The sequence below is a fragment of the Linepithema humile genome, chromosome 3 (assembly GCF_040581485.1).
Source record: "Linepithema humile isolate Giens D197 chromosome 3, Lhum_UNIL_v1.0, whole genome shotgun sequence".
NCBI classification, from domain to species: Eukaryota; Metazoa; Arthropoda; class Insecta; order Hymenoptera; family Formicidae; genus Linepithema; species Linepithema humile.
In genome coordinates this window covers 6,019,921-6,038,125 of record NC_090130.1, presented here as the reverse complement: position 1 = coordinate 6,038,125, position 18,205 = coordinate 6,019,921, and the positions used below count along the sequence as shown (strand labels likewise).

The 18,205-nt window shown below is 29.5% G+C and overlaps 4 protein-coding genes across 8 annotated transcripts; 1 reads left to right on the top strand and 3 right to left on the bottom strand.

The window, feature by feature from the left end:
* Positions 1 to 170: 170 nt before the first annotated feature.
* LOC105676524 (gamma-tubulin complex component 5) lies at positions 171 to 5,246 on the top strand. 3 transcript variants are annotated; one of them, XM_012374503.2, is made up of 15 exons: positions 172 to 312; positions 516 to 646; positions 740 to 1,171; positions 1,290 to 1,555; positions 1,624 to 1,795; positions 1,906 to 2,122; positions 2,191 to 2,491; positions 2,573 to 2,769; positions 2,846 to 3,146; positions 3,228 to 3,444; positions 3,525 to 3,816; positions 3,892 to 4,095; positions 4,200 to 4,282; positions 4,350 to 4,509; positions 4,818 to 5,246. In XM_012374503.2, exons 2-15 carry the CDS (start codon positions 575 to 577, stop codon positions 4,862 to 4,864), a joined length of 2,961 nt encoding a protein of 986 aa, XP_012229926.1. In that variant the 5' UTR covers positions 172 to 312; positions 516 to 574; the 3' UTR covers positions 4,865 to 5,246. The 3 variants fall into 3 exon arrangements, with proteins under 3 accessions (XP_012229924.1, XP_012229926.1, XP_012229925.1); XM_012374501.2 differs by having other exon boundaries at positions 171 to 312; positions 4,350 to 5,246; XM_012374502.2 differs by having other exon boundaries at positions 177 to 351; positions 4,350 to 5,246.
* RagC-D (Ras-related GTP binding C/D) lies at positions 3,836 to 8,769 on the bottom strand. 3 transcript variants are annotated; one of them, XM_067351046.1, is made up of 9 exons: positions 8,333 to 8,767; positions 7,892 to 8,052; positions 7,395 to 7,801; positions 7,180 to 7,316; positions 6,914 to 7,056; positions 6,689 to 6,837; positions 6,384 to 6,557; positions 5,396 to 5,455; positions 3,836 to 5,333 (listed from the first exon to the last, which is right to left on the bottom strand). In XM_067351046.1, exons 1-8 carry the CDS (start codon positions 8,333 to 8,335, stop codon positions 5,397 to 5,399), a joined length of 1,233 nt encoding a protein of 410 aa, XP_067207147.1. In that variant the 5' UTR covers positions 8,336 to 8,767; the 3' UTR covers positions 3,836 to 5,333; position 5,396. The 3 variants fall into 3 exon arrangements, with proteins under 3 accessions (XP_067207147.1, XP_067207148.1, XP_012229930.1); XM_067351047.1 differs by lacking the exon at positions 5,396 to 5,455 and having other exon boundaries at positions 7,395 to 7,624; positions 8,333 to 8,769; XM_012374507.2 differs by lacking the exon at positions 5,396 to 5,455.
* Positions 8,770 to 8,862: 93 nt separating this feature from the next.
* LOC105676526 (nudC domain-containing protein 1) lies at positions 8,863 to 11,189 on the bottom strand. The gene is made up of 4 exons (XM_012374504.2): positions 10,920 to 11,189; positions 9,833 to 10,817; positions 9,297 to 9,667; positions 8,863 to 9,214 (listed from the first exon to the last, which is right to left on the bottom strand). The coding sequence occupies exons 1-4, from the start codon at positions 11,032 to 11,034 to the stop codon at positions 9,015 to 9,017; spliced, it is 1,671 nt and encodes a 556-aa protein (XP_012229927.1). The 5' UTR covers positions 11,035 to 11,189; the 3' UTR covers positions 8,863 to 9,014.
* A 702-nt stretch (positions 11,190 to 11,891) lies between these two features.
* Positions 11,892 to 14,770, bottom strand: Pdss2 (Decaprenyl diphosphate synthase subunit 2). The gene is made up of 7 exons (XM_012373969.2): positions 14,457 to 14,770; positions 13,417 to 13,777; positions 13,212 to 13,340; positions 12,909 to 13,110; positions 12,549 to 12,815; positions 12,296 to 12,451; positions 11,892 to 12,224 (listed from the first exon to the last, which is right to left on the bottom strand). Exons 2-7 carry the CDS (start codon positions 13,749 to 13,751, stop codon positions 12,069 to 12,071), a joined length of 1,245 nt encoding a protein of 414 aa, XP_012229392.2. The 5' UTR covers positions 13,752 to 13,777; positions 14,457 to 14,770; the 3' UTR covers positions 11,892 to 12,068.
* Positions 14,771 to 18,205: the final 3,435 nt, after the last annotated feature.

The following is an 18,205-nucleotide window of genomic DNA, read 5'->3' as shown; positions in this document are numbered from 1 at the left end:
GATATAAGGCTAAAGTCCTATTTACATAATTTTATATGCTTTCTTCAAATAACAATATTGTTACTTAAAATCCCTAAAAAATTTATTTTTCTATTGGACAACCAATTTCATTACCTCAAACATTGAACAGCCTGATATTTCGACCATTAAATTTTATAGCGATGTGTGTTTTCAAATGATTCAACATTAATATTGTCTATGGCGTAAACAGACGTTTGTTTATCGCGATGAATATTTTGTGTTGACGATTCAATAAGCAGTAATTCGATGAACAGTATGAATGTGTGATGGTGTCACGAATTGAAAATAAATGTAAACTTTCCTAATTTATATTAAATATTAAATTTGATGGTAATAATATTATACGTTTCTTTATTCCGCTCAGATTTCTGAAGAAACGACATTATCTCATACGTTATTTTTAAAGAATTAATTAACTCAAAAAGCTATTAAAAAAGATTGTTATGTATTATTCTGGTATTAAATATAATGTATAATTAAATTTGTTTTTTTAGTTTTGCTGATGACATATTATCCTATAGTACTTATTAAATGATTTTGATACTAAGTAAAAATGAGTACTCGGATATTAAATGATATTCATAATGATTTAAAACAACTTATAAAAGCACTTACATCATTTGAGGTATGCGTGTATAAAATTAGAGTAGCATTTACAATATCATTGATGACATGGCATAAGTATATAATCTAAAATATAAATTCTTATGTATTTTAGGAAGATGAAGAAGGATTTCGGATATGTGAACGATTTTGCTTGTCAAATATCAAACATCATCGTTACTTGTCTGTTAATAGTCATGCAACTAAAGAAGCTATAAATGCCATAGTTACCAAATTCTTAATCCATGGAAAATATGAAGTTGCTAAAACATTTCAGGAGTTCATTGATTCTTTTTTATCAAGTTTTGATTTTGAGCAGCATCCGCAGTATGATTTGCAGTGGTGTTTGTTAACTTTCCTGTTGGATTTGTCTACTGAAACTCATAAGTCCAATTTAGATAGCTTAAAACTTACACGTGGAGAGTATAATTTTAACGCAGCTGCTGCAAGTGAAGATAATGTTACGGAGGAAATTGATTGGGTACAGTATTTAAAAGAAGGTCAAGAGAACTTTTTTTGTAATTATAAAAGTGACGATAGTGAGAATGTAAGTATTTGCAAAGATATATTTTATAAAATTATATTTACTATTTATATGATTATTATATAATTTTATATTATTATGATTATATGATTAAATATTTTCAATTTTTATGTTTATTTAGGAATGGTCTGATCTATCAGAAGAAGAAGAGACCAATGAAAATGATACTTCCTTGCCAACACAAATACCTAATACACAATTAGATATTGCACAATCCTCAGAAATTTCTGATACCACAACAGATAAATTATCTGTAGTGCTAGTGCAAAATCTTGAATCTAAAAAATGGCTCTTATCAAATGTTCAAACGGACTGGTGGAATAATTTAGAATGTCAAAAGTGTCCTGTTATCAAACAATCTTGTGATGCCAATATATGTGACATTTGGTAAATTTTTTTTTTAATTGTTTAAATACAAAAGATTATTTAATGTAAATACACATTTGTGCTTACAGGCATGGGACGAGCATATCAGCTTCATATAAAGTAGCTACTCTCAGTGAATATCAAGTGTGTAGAGAATTATTATGGATGTTGTATGTTCAAACATCTATGGTAGTATTTCAACAGGAAAGTGAATCGAAATTTTCAATACATCCTGATATATCTATACCAAGTTTGACTACTGTAAGTATATTATAAGAATATTTTGGCAATCTTACACTTTCTTGTGCAATCTCTTATACTGAATCACATCATACAAGTATTTTTTTTATAACATGTGATGTTGCTTTCAGACTGCTTTTAAAAGTATTCTGTCACCATTCTGTGAATGCTTTTCAATGATATATGATATTAAAAAATTTGGAACCGAGTTGCAATCAGTTTATAATCAAGAATCAGAACTTCAGAGTCCTCCTTTGACCTATGAAGCGTATAATGCTGCACTTAAGCTGCACTTATATGAATTCAAGAATAAAGTAATTAATATAGAGAAAGATGTTATGAATCAAGGTAAGCTTACATATTTTATTTATTTGTTACTTTTATAATCCTTTTGCTACATATTTTTTTCTTCACAGAGAATTGCAATACATTTTTAACTTTATCGACTAGTTTAAGAAAATATTTGAATACTATAAGAATACTTCATGATATACATCAAAAAGTTACAACTGATTGGACAGCTAATCCTAATTGGAAATGTGCATCTCGATTGTTATCATCTTTATATTATGAAATGCAGAATTCTCATAACCGAGAAAGAACAAATATTTGTACAAATTTGTACTTATGTAGTCTTGCTGTTTATCTTAATATAATTGATACATGGTTGAGTGAAGGACGATTGGAAGACTGGAGGGATGAATTTATAATAGTAAGGTAAATGAAAGAACTAATGTTGGAATAAAAAGTTTAATAATTTATTGTGTATCTATATATTTATATCTATTATTATATTAGGATCACAGAAGATGCATTAGCGGAAAATGATGAACAAAATGAAAAATTCACAGTACGGTTGTCTGATAATGTTTGCCTGACAGATCCGATCATGCAGTTCTTACTGCAAAAAGTGCAACATATGGGACACAGTATTGAATTGCTTGTCTCTCTAGATCGTATTACTGATATGTGGAAGATGGACAGTGAAAATAATGGTCTCTAATTATGAATGATATTTATTTTATACTATTCTTGTATGTTGTAACTATATTTTATCTTAATTTATTGCAGATACAAAGATTTCATTAAACAATGAACTACAAAGTAAATTACTATCCGAAATATCTAAATATAGTCCATCAGTCGAAGAAACAGATACATCTGCGCTGCAAGTGGATAAAATATTACAAGAATATGACGCTGATATTGAAAAGAACATAATACAACAATTATCAACTTTACATAATCCATTTCTCATGAAAGCTATGGAAGATTACATGCCATGTGAATTATATAAAAGCGACACAGTGGACGCTCGTAATACTCACGACTCTAAAAGAAAGCAAGACCGTACATACGATTTATATAAAAAGTATATATCTATAAAAAAGCTGTTTACAAATATAGATATTAAAATAATTGAGAAATCTAAAATATATGTATTATTTTTTAGATTGCAGAAGATAAAATATATCCTGCCATTGGAAAATATTTTGGAAAATACACTGTCTGAGATTTTAATTTTACGCTACAACAGTGCCAGCAAATTAGTGAGAAATATTATGATTGAGGAATACAAGCTACAAACACATTTGAAGCTATTGAGATTTGTTTACATGATGGAAGCTGGACATGTTATGAATAAATTCTATCAAATCTTATTTCACGAGGTAAAGTGAGAAATGGGAAATATTGGTTTTCTACATAATAATAAATATTTTTTTGCTATAATGTGTTATATTTATTTCAGATTGAAAATAATCAAATGTGGGCTAACTCATACTTCCTGTCATGCATTCTCGAAGAGATATTTTCTCAGTATTGGCCAGACACGAGTTCGCGCTGGTCCATCACAGTTCACGGCAATATCAACACTCGTCAGGTGTTGCAAGCTGTGAATAGCATAACACTGCATTATACAGTGGAATGGCCTATCAGCATAATGCTGACCAAGAAAGTCTTGGAAAAATACAATGAAATATTTAGATTTCAATTGAAATTGAAATGGGCTTTATGGACATTAAATAATTTAAGGTTTAATGGTAAGTAACAAAGCCATCCTTAAGATACACAATGTTTTTTTCGAAACATTTATATTTTATTGTCTCTTCTTCTAGATTTAGAAGATTCTAGGTCGCTGTCTAATATAAAGGATAAAGTGGAACAATTTCACATAAGACGCCTTGAAAGCTTGAAGTTTTGGTTGCTACACGCAATAGGGTCTATACATACGTACTTATCTGGTCAAGTATTACAGAGCCTAGGTTTTATACTAGAAAAAGTTCTCGCTCAGGCAGATAGTCTTGATGCCATTATATCAGGTAATTTTTCAATGTGTACATATTTTATTGCATGATTGCGAAATACAAAATTTTTCCAAGAGAGATTTAATGAAATGATTTTTTGGCAAACAATTATTTTGCAGTGCACAATGAATACTTGAATAAAGTTCACGAACACTGCTTATTGACAGAAGAGTTTGAAGATTTAATGACAACCATAAACAACGTATGTATAAAGTATTTAAATAACAATAGTGTCAATTGAGCCACACAAAATTTACATTATGTTTCAGATGATCGAAATGTGTACTCACGTCCGAGACAGATGGTCGCGCAAGAAATTATTGCTAGCTACTGCAGAATTGGATGTAATGGAGCACAGTTACATAAAGTATCATACATATCTCGCTTTAGCTTTGCACAATGCAGTGCAACATAAGGATGCAGATTATTGTAAGTTTCAGAATTTATTAGCAATACTTAATGTATTTCAACACAATTGCCCAAAATTCTGCATTTCAATCGATCAATCATAGATATTCTAGAAACAATAGTAAAATCAAAGATCATTTCTCTGGCGATTACTGAGATATATTACTGTTATTAATATTGATATATCAAACTCTGAATTTATTTGCCGTGTGTACTCGAAAAATATTAATATCATACTAACAGACGTTAAAGAATGAATCATTGCTGCATGACGATCAATAATATTGCTTCTGATATATATAACACTTTTTTCCTTGCTTTATTTACAGTGACCAGCTTAAGTTCAGCCTTTAATTGCAGTATGCCGTGTGCTTAATTTTGTATTAATAGAATGTCAACTCGTACCGATTTAACAACATTACCAGTGTGATCCCTGATTTTTTCATTTGGGATTAACAACGACATCACAATTTCATTTCATTTGTACAAATTACTGCTTTATACTACAGCAATTTCATAGATTTTATGGATACACGTAGTATTTAGCTAGATTGTTGTTTTTTTTTATAGATCAATACATTATCTTATACATTAAGAATTTTTTAATTATTTTAAATTAAATTGTTGCACAAAGATCTGTAATATTTATAATATAGCATTATGTACTTAATATTTAAGATAATTGTTTTTCTATCTGTAATTGAGAGATGTTAATTTATTTTTTAAAATAAGAATCGCATAAATGTATTTGATTCATTCTTCTATGTTATAATTGGTATCCAATGTGTCAACTTCCGATATCCTGTTTTCCATCCGATCCCTTCCAGATAAGTTGATGCCAGCATCTGCAATTCCCATTGACAATGAATTTCAAGATAGTGAAAAATTTATTAAACTTATCACTGACCTTAGTCGAACTTTACTGACGGAAATCGCGCATCAGAGTTTACCACCATCAGGCATCCCTCTGCCAATTCCAAAATTAACTTACGAAAAAGATTGGCAAATGAGGTAAAAATCGTAATTGATATATACTACATATATTTTTAAATAAAATATGGCATTACTGATTTTATGAATTTTAGCTCAGGATCATTGTTACCTATTGAAGTGTCCTTAAATAAATATGAACAAACTTTTTCTTATATACGATGGTATCAACACGAAGAATATTTAAGTACTCTAAATTCATCATCGTATGTCTTACACGATGAGATGGAAGATATTGTCACCAATTCATAATATTACAGAAAGAGACTTAGATTAATATTGAAATAAAAATATATTTTATATAATAACATTTCACGTGTGCAACATCAAATGTTATATATATATACTGGTCCCTACAAATTCTAATATTTATATCATTTAAAAATTAAAAATTTACAAATTTAAATAAATATTTTATTGAGATATATATATTTACAAGAAGAGCAATAACTCATTCAAATTTTTTATTTAACAAATATTAATTACATAAAAGTATTACTATATCATTTAATTCAAGATTAGTTACATCTTAAAAAGATAATTGAAATCATATATTATGTAACACGATTATGATGTGACTGTATAAGTTATTTTTTAGAGAATTTATACAGAAAGATATTTTATATTTAATAATTATAAAAAACAAGAAAAATAAGAATGATAGTAATAGAAAGAAAAAAGAAAGAAATGTGTGATATTTAAGTCATATTTGCAAAAATGAGATTTCCAACCAAGAAATAGGATTATTAGTAAGATCTTATGTCACATTTACATGAGAAACTCTTTCTCTCTCTCTCTCTCTCTTTCTTTATATATATATATATATATATATATATATATATATATATATATATATATAATTTTTTTTATACATAAGAATTAACTTTGCGCAATTACAACAGTACCGTTTTGTCCAATGGTTCCAGATTGCGATACCGTAGAAGGATTTGATGTTTCATTCGTGCTAACGGGAGATGATGAGTGATTGTTCGCACTTGTTGCGGCTAATGCTTTGTTTCGTAATTCGAATACTTGCTGTATCGCCTTACGAAAACAAAGAAAATTATAGTCTATTACACCTATAAATTAGAAAGACAAAATTAGTGACAGGATATAATTTTTATATCATACGATTATGTAAATTATAACGGAATCCTGTTAATATATTGTAAAATGTTTATCATTAAGCATATTAAAATAATTGTTTCACCTTGTCTATCAAAATTATCCTCTCGTAAAATACAGACCAATGCCAAAAATTTGTTCACTTCACGCAAGTACAAAATTGTACCATTATTTAATTTGATTAAACTGGAACTTTGGTTGTCAAACGCAGCAGCTTCCAAATCCTCTCTCAATCTGAAATAGATATAAATACAAATAATACAATAGACATGTGTATATATATATATGCAATTAAGATATAATTATTTACCCATATATGCAAGAAACATCAATAACGACATCAATCATATCACAACATAATTCGTAACTTTGCATATCAACAGGTGAGCTATCTGTTGCGATATAAATCTTTGAGACAACATCAAATAGGAATGCTTTTTCAATAGCCGAGTTCTGTAATGTAATTAAATTTTAAAAACAAACTTAGTATATTCTAGAGTTTATCATACAAAAAAAAATATCAAGTTTTTTTCTACACTTCTACAATCTTTTTTGGATGAAAAAATGTTCTCTTACCGATATAAGTATATTGAGTAAATTTTCTAAAGTAGGCAACTGTGGTATTAACTTTTGAACAACTTTGCTGAATGCTTCAAATATACTATGATCATATATTGAGGTCAAATGAAAACTCAAATGTATTTGATCACATCCTAAAAACAAAAATAACAATTGTGGATATTGTATAACATTCATTTTTTTAGAATCTTATCTTAAAATCTCTTATTTACCAGAGTCTGCTAAGTCATCATTAGCTCTCGTATGTATGTCTCTTTGTGTTTCCATTTTACAGTCATCCGACAATCCGTCCACTTTATGGATAAAAACTTCAAATTTAATTGCTTGATTAACCTTGTATGCCTTTGTAACAGTCAAGTGAAGTTTATTAAGTGCCTCCATGTAATCATCCTGTGCATCTATCACGAATACTAGTGCTCCACAACCACCAAAAATCATATCACTGTCAAAAGTAGGATCAAAGAAATCAATTTGGCCAGGAAAGTCCCATATTTGAAATTGTACAAAGCTTGAGTTACTTATGTCATCTTTAATTATTTTATTTGTACTTTCTAAAAATAATGTCTCATTTGGTGACATCTTATGGAAGACCACCTTTTGTATTGATGACTTGCCACTACTAAAAAACAAAAAAAATATCAAGCAATATAAATACTTGTCTGATAAAAGTTTATGAAATATTGATTATTCCAAAAAATTGTAATTTTACCGTCTAAGACCCATCAAAAGTATTCTAGGTTTTTGTTCTCCGGCTAATGGATCCATAGATCCTTCAGTTTCTCCATCGAATGGTGCATATCCAAAATCTTTAGGAAAAGAACCACTTTGGTAATGATCATCATAACCACTTTGATAATGATCATCATCATCCTGAAACAATATTGTAAAAACGTATTATATAAAAATATGAATTAATTTTTTAACATATTCTATAAATTCGAAATATAACATTGTTGTTAATTTAAATATTAATGCTACAATTTGTTTTACTTTCAAACATATGTGCATTCAAATTAAGTAATATTAAAAAATATTTGCTAGAAATATCAGTGATATTTTATATCTTTTTGAATTAGTAAAACCGTTTGTTATCGCCATTTTTCCAACAGAAATCTTAATAAAAAATGTTCAATTGATATCATCCACTTACCATGTTTAAGGTTAAATAATTTTTGTGCCGAGAGAGAGAGAGAGATTCTGACTGTTTTCTTATCAAATAATAAACTTGAAAAATGTTTCACGGTTTCACAATATATCTATTTAATTACTATACACGACAGAAAATTACATAGGGACTACAAATGCGTTTAATACAATATCTTTGTTTATGCTGGCAAAGGCGTGACGATACAGTGCTCGTTTGATATCAGCTAGTATCTCAGTGTTCTGATTAGTTCCCCATCAAAGCACAGACTAAAACGTTAATCTTGTCACTTGAAATTCTACACTAATCACTTATAAACAGTTTTTCGGTCTTCTAAAGAACTATCCACACCAATTTGTACAGCATTTGTATAGCTGCATAAAATACAGACGAATCATAAGTCTAAATATTGCAGAGTAACTTGATCGTTTTACCGACCGTTGTTCACTATATAGATGTAATAATTTTTCGATACTGCCGGTAAAACGATATTGATGTTGATTCATATTTATAAATGTTATGTTTAAAACTGGCAATAACCAATTAAAAATTGGAACTTTATTTTTCTACAGAGTAGTAATTGTATATATAATAATTATTCTTATATATGTAATCGCTCTATGCAAAAAAAGTATTTATAATAATTTATATATCTTAATCATTGTAAGTAGATCATTGTACAATTATATCACGTGTAGATTTGTAAACGATATAATTTGTCTTTTGAAAGTACAATTAAATATTTATTTGTCGCCACGACACCCATAATGGGAGAGTTTTCACAATTTAAATCCACGATCCTCTGTTTGGCAGTTCTTACTCCAACATCAGCTCTGTCATATAAAAATACATGCCTAGTGTGTTCTACTACAGCTACATATGAACCATCTATAAGATATAGAAATATAATTATATTAATATTCTTTTAATAATCTCAGAAAAAATGTTAAATTATTATTTAATATCTTACCAGTCGGAGAAACACAATACTTTTTATTGGTTTTACTGGCTTCAACATAGCCAAATCCAGGAAAACTGTACATATGTTTTATACTCCACTGAATATCATCTTGTGCATCATCTATTATCCAAACACAAGCATCGTGATCATGCCTTAGGCATACTGTTTGTCCATGCTTTCTTTTGTATGTGAACAACATATGATTGTTGCTTCCTAGTCTAGCTACATGTGTGGTTGTTTGCGTAAAAAGATTAATTCTTTGTAGAAAATTATCCTTTCCCTCCATATCACACTCTTCTAATTGTTCAGCATTAAATCCCACGCAAGGTTGTCCTTCTCCAGTACTATTATTTTGCTGATCTGTACACAAGTGTGCCAGCCTATAAATAGTGATATTACAAATATTGTTAAAACCAAATTAAATATTATACATATATATATCACATTATTTTATTTTTTTCTATTGTTTCTCTTTCATTTTATTTATTATTCTATTATTTTAAAAAATGTAAAAATTAAAAATATACAAATTATATAAAAAATACCTTGCATGAATTTCTGCAGCTAAATCTTCATTGGGTAAGCATTCACCTCCTGTGTCACCTTTGATTAATTCACTCCACATTAATCCATTTTCATACTTACTTAGATCAATTTGCAACGTATCTTGTTTGTGTCTCCAAGTTGCTGTATTCTCCTCTAATCTATGTTGACATTCTCCTTGTATTAATATTTCATTGTCTATTACAACAGATAATTCTAATGGTTTGATGTTTATTTTAGGTTCTTTAGTGTTGTGTTGTTTTGGTATCTTTACCCAAACAGTAATTGAATCTTCATTCTGTGACCAGTAATATTTTGGAATCTTAATTTGCGAATCAGTACTTGATTGCTCTATTTTACTTTCAGATTCTTGCACATTTTTGTTTTCAAAATTAATAGTGTCTTGACAAATAGAATGCAAATAATTACCATTTTCTTCTACATACACATAGTCTACAGTACCCTGTACTTTCAATATTTGTTTATCTATATAAGTAATACTTTTTATTTCATTTTCTGCATATTCTAAGGCATATGATAATAATATGAGCTGTGTATATTTCTTTTGATCATTATCTGCAGCAATGGTACACATGGTTATAATAATTTTTGAGCTTTTTTCTACATGTTGCACATTCATGATAACTCCAGGTTCTACAGTATTTAACAGAAGAACTCTTATAACCTGTTTTGTATCTCCTATCAATATATCCAGTCTTTCGCCACCATCCGAAACTGCTATAATTTGATTAGAAGTAAATCCAATGGATGGGTTATATTTTACTTTTGATAAATTTGTCTTTGTAGTATGTAGTTCATATATTTGATCTAAAGAACCATCTTTATCCAAACACCAGACAACCCAATCTTCATCAATAAACCAACATGATAAATCATAAGCATTCTTAAATAAATGATTATGAAATGCAAATAATCTTGCTTCCAACCAGGATTCTTGATCATGATTTGGCTCTAATCTATATACATCTGAAATATTATTCATTCGTTAAACTGCCTATCTGTTAAAAGTTATGTATATAAAATGTATATAATCTACAGTATATAGTATAAAATGTAAATTTGACTTACGATTTTTTAATATAACTTCTGAAGTTATAGGAATAACATCAGTGGAAAACTGATACTTTTCAAAAGACGAATTTATTAAATCTTTGTTAGGACGTAACTCGATTACTTCTGCCATCGTCTCTGTTTTATTTGTGAATAATATAATGTAATATAATATAAAAATACTCAAGCGTAAGTATACATTTTTAACTAACGCTTTTGACAGGATAACCTAAAGACCAATGACGCCAAATATGAGACCACTGATGCGATATTGTAGACAGGGGTTCACATTGGACGTCTGCTACATCGTACACAATCTACGTCTACAATCAGAGTCACATCAGTGGGCATATACGCATTGATTCCATATTTGCGATTAATTGAAAACGTGATCTTAACAGATCAAGCTAGATTGTGCACGATCAAAGTACCCAAGGTAAGATATTTGACCGCTTGGAAATACCGAGTACTGTTTTGGTATTTTTTAGATCCGTCAAAACAGATTTCAACCGACACAAAATATCTATATCATTAGAAACAGTACCTATGTTTTTGCACTCTGTGAAAGAGCATAATATTAACATGTATTATATATATAATATAGTATATCTTGCATAGAAATTCTCATTTTTAGGCGGATTCAGGCTTTTAGGACAGAGAGAGAAGAGTTTTCTTCCTCTTAATAAAATTGATGAGATTTTATTTATCATAACATTTGACCAGTTTATTGCTAGTGCACACTTTTTGATTCTTGTGTAATATACAATATTGTCTATATATATATATAATCTATGTACTAATTATAAAGTATGATTATATTAAAATATAAAATTCAAACATTTTATTTTTATTTAAATAACATTATTTATAAAAACAATTTAATTAAATATTAGTTTATAATATATTAGAAATTATCAAAATTTAATATATAAATATTTATAAAAAAAAATATATATATATATATATATAATATATAAAGAGAGCGTAACATTCTTATATATAATTTATTTTGCATATATATATATATAAAATATATGTAAAAATATGTAATAATTTATATTTATATATTAATATCTTATATACTTTTAATTAGTATATACAAATAAAATATAATTTAATAAAATTGCTTGTTGAGCAATAAATTAGAGAATAAAAGAGTTTTCTTCGTTAAAAATCTCCTATGGCAACAATAATATTAGACAATGCTTTTTTAGCATCACTTTCTTTAAAAACATTCAAGATTTTCATTGCTTTTTGCGAATGTTCCTTCACAAGCTCTTTGGTTAATCCAATGCCTGGACCAGCTGTGACGATGTCAAGCAACTATATACATAAAACATTATTTATAGATTTATAGAAATTATATGTGAATGTGTGTGTGTATAGTTTTATACCTTTAAATAATCAATGTTTTCAACTGATTCTAAACCTTTATCAAGTTCGATCAAAATCGATGGATCATGTTCAACATGGAACATAATTGGCGCAGCACATAAATTATATATGATTTCTTTATCATTGCTAAGGCATAAACCTAAGTCTAAGGAAGCCTGTAAAAATGTTCTTACGTTAGATTCTTAAATTATCAATTTTACAAAATTATTACAAACACGTATAAACTTAATGCATTAATTTTAAATACACTACCTGCCAAGCTAAAGCTAGATGCTTGCCAAATTTGTAACCTTCCTCCTGTATTTCCTCATTATGTCCTGCTAGCTTTAATGTACCTTGACAACTTTTACCGAGTAATGATCCACCACCATAAACATTTAAGAGCGTCCATTCTTTCAGTGCGTAGCCTGTAGAATCTTTAGGTGGTATTGACGGTATGGGAAAATTTTGACTGTCTCTGCGCGCTACAAATTCTGCTTGACATAAATCTCTTACTGCACTTGATATCAAGATTACAAGCTGAAAAGTAATACATCTTCCATGAATTTTGAAAAATAAAAAAAACTAGGTTCTTCTTCCCATTACTTTCATAAATAAAATGTCTATACTTACATCCTGATTTCTAAGAGCCGCCAATTCAATACAGCTATTGCCAAGCAAGTAATCACCACACAACAATGCTATTTTATTGCCAAAAGACATGGTGTTCAACTCCAATGATTCTAAAGATTCATTTGTATTTATATTTTCCAAACCTTTGTGTACCAAGTTGCTAGTGCATATCATTTGTGTAACTTCGGCCAATACTCTTTGGCTGAAAACATATTTAAAACTCTATCTCTCTATCATATAACAGGACAATATATATTATGCCCTTTTATGATTTTTACTTTCAAATTATTATATATATTATACCTGTGTAATACACCTGCAGCTTTATCTTCTTCTATTGGTTTTGCATTTAAATGGCCAGCAGCTTTAGAGATTAACAACACAATAAGACCAAATGCTTGTGCATTACGTCCATTATAAATAAACAAGTTCCTATTGTAAAAAAAAATATAAATAAAGTTTTATTTCTTTTTATTTATAAGAAAACATTGTCACACATAAGACTTACTTGGCTGTCTTTAGTAAGGGATGAGTTGTGCCAACCAGCTTTCTTAAGTGTAATGCAACATTTGCAATCTCATCGCTCAACAGCCACCTTAAACTTAAGAAAGACGTCGGATATCCAACAATCTTTTCTGCCTCTGACATTGTTTTATTCCAGTCTGTTTTCTGATTTACTGCTATTTTATTTTCCGCTTGAGTGACATCACTAAAATGATATCCGTTTTTTGCAGAAACGCAAATTGTTCTTTGGGTTTGAAAAATCTCATGCGATTTCCATAGATATGTAATCATAGGATTACTTTTTCTCCAAATTCTGAATACAGCTGTGTTTGTAGACATTGTCTGTTTTCTTTAAGTACTGTAATCTAGAAAAAATTATATTATTTAATTATTAACATAATTAGTAACTCAAAATTAATATTCAAGTATACACATGAGTTTTAAAAAACATTTAATTTTCTCTATTTTTAAAATAATTAGAATAAATGATAATCATCTAAATTAAAATCATTTAACTAAAATCACTTTAACACTAGATCTAAAAATAAAGAAGAATGTAAACGGAATATAAATAGAAAACTATACGTTTCTTCTCGATATTTAACAGAATGAGTGAGAGTTATTAAAACTTTCTCTTTAGACCTAATTTTCAAAATCTTCTCATACAATTGCATACTTTACTCATGTGTTAAAAAAAAATACGTCAAAATATATTTAAAAATTTTTAGCACAAATAGCTAACATTAATGTTACATATGATTAATATCTATGAATTTCTTTAAATTTTTTACGTTCGACGAAATGCGAATTTACGATGTTAATTCACTGGAAAACCCTTAGATTACAAACTTCACGTATTTAAAGTAATATAAAAAGAAAAAAATGAATAACATATGCTACATATGTTACAAGAAAAATGCAATGTAATTACTTGCAATGTAAAAACAGGTCACATTCTTTACGTTGTACATACGTGTGAAAATTAACAGTGCATAACAATCGTAAAATTTTTAATATTTTGTTTTTAATAGTATCGAGACTTACGTATTGTTGGATGGACTTTAATTAGAGATCAAATGACAGAAATACTACACACTATAAAGATTATACAAATCAAATCGTATTCTCGAGCATGGAATGTTGCTCTACGTCACGAAGACCGATATTAACCAATGCAGATCAAAACCAAGAACTGAAAAGTCAGCTGTAATTGGCACACAAGAGTGAGCTTTGAGGAGTGAGGGTCCACTGTGGAAGAGAGATAGAGAGATTTAGGCTGCTTTCCTTTTAAGAGACAGGTTAACACACTCGAACACAGCAGAACACAGTTCGCTTCAGGCTGCGTTCCGTAAAGAGCATATGCGCGCATGTATCTACAGTATACGTTACGTATACTATGTTCTGCTGATTTTAACATATTCTGAACAGGTTTATAGAATATTCTTTATAAACAAAAATATTCTACAGACATATATAAATGATTTCTTCGAGAATATACTCATAAAAATATATTTGATGCAACGTAGAATATTCATACAATATTGTGTGTTATCTGGGTTCTAAAATAATTAACTACAATCAATTCGTCTTGAAGTATTCCCCAAAAATTCATTATAATAAATACTTTGTAACTCAGTATTTTGAATACTTCGAGAATTCATAAGGAATTAAAAATATTTTATTTGTTTTATTTGTATTGGATAGGTTTCTATTAGAAATCCATATTATTTTCATGATAAATGACGATATAAATCCATTATAAATGTCTATTAGACATCTGTTATCGATGTTTGATAGAAGTATCAGTATCCATAGTAACGAATATTGTTAGGGCATCGTCGATCTCAAACGTTTCGGCTGATCATTCTTTAGTGCTAACGTTACAAATCTGTTTAGTAGAAAGATTGTGGTTTTAATTCGTCATTAATAAAATTATTTGGAAGTAAAGTCACATATGTGATTGCGAGATAAGTCTTGTTTATGTAGGTGTTAACAGAATGTCACCATGTTCTCGACTGTCTCACAGTTCTCGACTGTCTCACAGTCGTGACATTCTGTTAACACCTATGTATGGTGTGAGCCTGGGGTAAAATGAATCGTAAGGTGTATAGTAAATTTAGATTGATGTCAGGATGTAAAGAATTTATTACTCGGTAAAATACACCGTAAAATACAGTATCAAGGCGCAACGCATGTTAACGCTTGGACGGTTCGACTCAGACTCTCTTGTCCGAAGTGACGCTCATGCAGCCCAACTCACATTACCTTAGCTCGATCACGTGAGCCAATGAGAACACAGAATTATTGCCGTCGGCGGAAACCCACCGGATTGGTCTGGGGAAACCCAAGTAGCCAATGACGACTCAAGGCTGACATTCACGCTTCAGATTGGCTGGGAACACAACACTTTAGTGACTAGCCTCTTACACCTATATAAACAAGACTATTGGCCGGAGCACAGACTTTTGCATAAAGCATAACGCATAAGCATAAGGAAATTGATTGGTCCATTTCCTTATGCATTTGCTTATGCTTATATATAGACCAATCAATTTCCTTATGCTTATGCGTTATGCTTTATGTAAAAGTCTGTGCTCCGGCCTTATCTCGCAATCACATTTGTGACTTTGGGCTTGTTCGTTTTAGCTGCACTGGGGCAGCTCTGGGTCTGCTCTAAACAAGATAATACAGGACAAACTATTTATCTGTCCTGTATTATCCTGTGTAGAGCAGACCCAGAGCAGCCCCAGTGTAGCTAAAACGAACAAGCCCTTTACTTCCAAATAATTTTATTAATGACGAATTGAAACCACAATCTTTCTACTAAGCAGACTTGTAACGTTAGACTTGTAACTGAAGATGGCTGAATGATCATCCGAAACGTTTGACATCGACGATACCCTAACAATATTCGTTACTATGGATACTGATACTTCTATCAAACATCGATAACAGATGTCTAATAAACATTTATGATGGATTTATATCGTCATTTATCATGAAAATAATATGGATTTCTAATAGAAACCTATCTAATATCCATCGTAGAGATAGATGTAGTATGGAGTTATGGAGATTATATGGACGTCCATTGGATATTATGTTCCGTGTGGATAATAAAGAATATTTTTTCAACCTATCTGGAATATTAAAATTGGTCTCATTTAAACGTTCTATGAAGATTTAAAGAACATCTTTTAGTACATTAAAAGAGTATTCTAATATTTTCAACAAATATTTATAGAATGTTTATAGAATGTGTTTGTGTTATTTGGGTTAATTTTTAATTTTTATTTTCGTAACATTTTAATTTTTCACTCTTTTTACGATATTCCACAAGGTTTGACATTTGTGGTTAACTGGTTCAATTGACCTATTTTGTAATCTTAACAAGGTCGTTATGATACAAGATATGGAGAGAAGGTTACTTCAGTAAAACCGGTGTTGGCGAGAGACGATGAAGGAAGGGGGAGCATGATGAAAGAATAAGAGTAAAAGGAGAAGAAAAATTGGTAAAAAAATGTTGGTTAGAAACATTTTTTTGCTTTTAATTTTTTTTGCAATAACCAAATTAATACTATGGACATCCTATGTACATACATGTGATTCCGTCTCTATCGCCTCGTGTGCCTTACATAACGCATAAGGCATAACACATAAGGGAATCAACCAATCAGAGTCCTTCATTTCCATTCTGAGACATTCAAAAAGAAATTGATTGAATCGTCTATTTTAACTATTTATGAGTGCTTTCCAACAAGTTACACAGATGACACAGTGTGACACTGGGCTTGTTCGTTTTAGCTGCACTGGGGCAGCTCTGGGTCTGCTCTAAACAAGATAATACAAGACAAACTATTTATCTGTCCTGTATTATCCTGTGTAGAGCAGACCCGGAGCAGCCTCAGTGTAGCTAAAACGAACAAGCCCACTGTGTCCAACACGAACTATTCCAACAGTGACACCATGTTACATTGCTCGACACAATAAAAAGCTAAGTACAAGCGTGTAAAATGTTCCAGTGTTACCAACATTTTAAGAAATCTTATAATTTTAAATGATGGTAATACTTTTGATCATAATCTATAAATGTAATAATACAACGATACGAGAGAGCGAGAGTACAAAATTGAAAATTGTGAAGCTCTATCTCTATAAATTTAATCTCAATGAATTATATTTTGGAAGTTAATGGTAAAATAAAACATTAAAAAATACAATAAAAAATATGCCATACAAATTTTATTACTTATTATTATCAATAAAACATTTGTTACATATTTTATTATATTTTTCAGAATTCACGTGCAAACATTGTAACAACGCAATTGCTTCATTGGATCATTTTGCTAACATTACTGCTTATTGAAGTATCACTATGGCCGGTATTCATAATCCGTTCTTATATTCAAGATCGTCTTAAGCATGAACTTATATTCGCTCTCTTCGTCAGACACAATCTATGTGTGACGAAGAGAGCAAATATAAGTCCGTGCTTAAGACAATTTTGAATATAAGAACGGACTATGAATACCGCCCTATCACTACTTATCTCAGCAGTTTTAGTCAAAGTAAATATAATCTTACGATTCATCATCTGCAATTCACATAAAAGTAAAATTAAAACAAAATTTAATCAAAATATATCCTCATTCAAAATTTGGTTAACTATAAAAATTAATTACAATAATTTTTTGTTATTACAATAATGTCAATCTCTTCTAGGCCGGTATTCATAGTCCGTTCTTATATTCAAGATCGTCTTAAGCACGAACTTATATTCGCTCTCTTCG

Bases quoted from the DNA above. Each gene is read 5' to 3' on its own strand.
- LOC105676524 (XM_012374501.2), top strand. From the start codon at position 575: ATGAGTACTCGGATATTAAATGATATTCATAATGATTTAAAACAACTT. The intron at 1,796-1,905 runs GTAAGTATATTA...TGTTGCTTTCAG, and splicing joins CTATACCAAGTTTGACTACT to ACTGCTTTTAAAAGTATTCT. The intron at 3,817-3,891 runs GTAAGTAACAAA...CTCTTCTTCTAG, and splicing joins AAATAATTTAAGGTTTAATG to ATTTAGAAGATTCTAGGTCG.
- LOC105676526 (XM_012374504.2), bottom strand. From the start codon at position 11,034: ATGGCAGAAGTAATCGAGTTACGTCCTAACAAAGATTTAATAAATTCG. The intron at 9,668-9,832 runs GTATTTTTTATA...CACTATTTATAG, and splicing joins GCTGCAGAAATTCATGCAAG to GCTGGCACACTTGTGTACAG. The intron at 9,215-9,296 runs GTAAGATATTAA...TATATCTTATAG, and splicing joins GTATTGTGTTTCTCCGACTG to ATGGTTCATATGTAGCTGTA.
- Pdss2 (XM_012373969.2), bottom strand. From the start codon at position 13,751: ATGTCTACAAACACAGCTGTATTCAGAATTTGGAGAAAAAGTAATCCT. The intron at 13,341-13,416 runs GTAAGTCTTATG...TTTTTACAATAG, and splicing joins CCCTTACTAAAGACAGCCAA to GAACTTGTTTATTTATAATG. The intron at 13,111-13,211 runs GTATAATATATA...ATATGTTTTCAG, and splicing joins GCTGCAGGTGTATTACACAG to CCAAAGAGTATTGGCCGAAG.
- RagC-D (XM_012374507.2), bottom strand. The intron at 7,317-7,394 runs GTAAATAAGAGA...TTTTGTTTTTAG, and splicing joins TGATGACTTAGCAGACTCTG to GATGTGATCAAATACATTTG. The intron at 6,838-6,913 runs GTAAATAATTAT...TATCTATTTCAG, and splicing joins GATGTTTCTTGCATATATGG to ATTGAGAGAGGATTTGGAAG.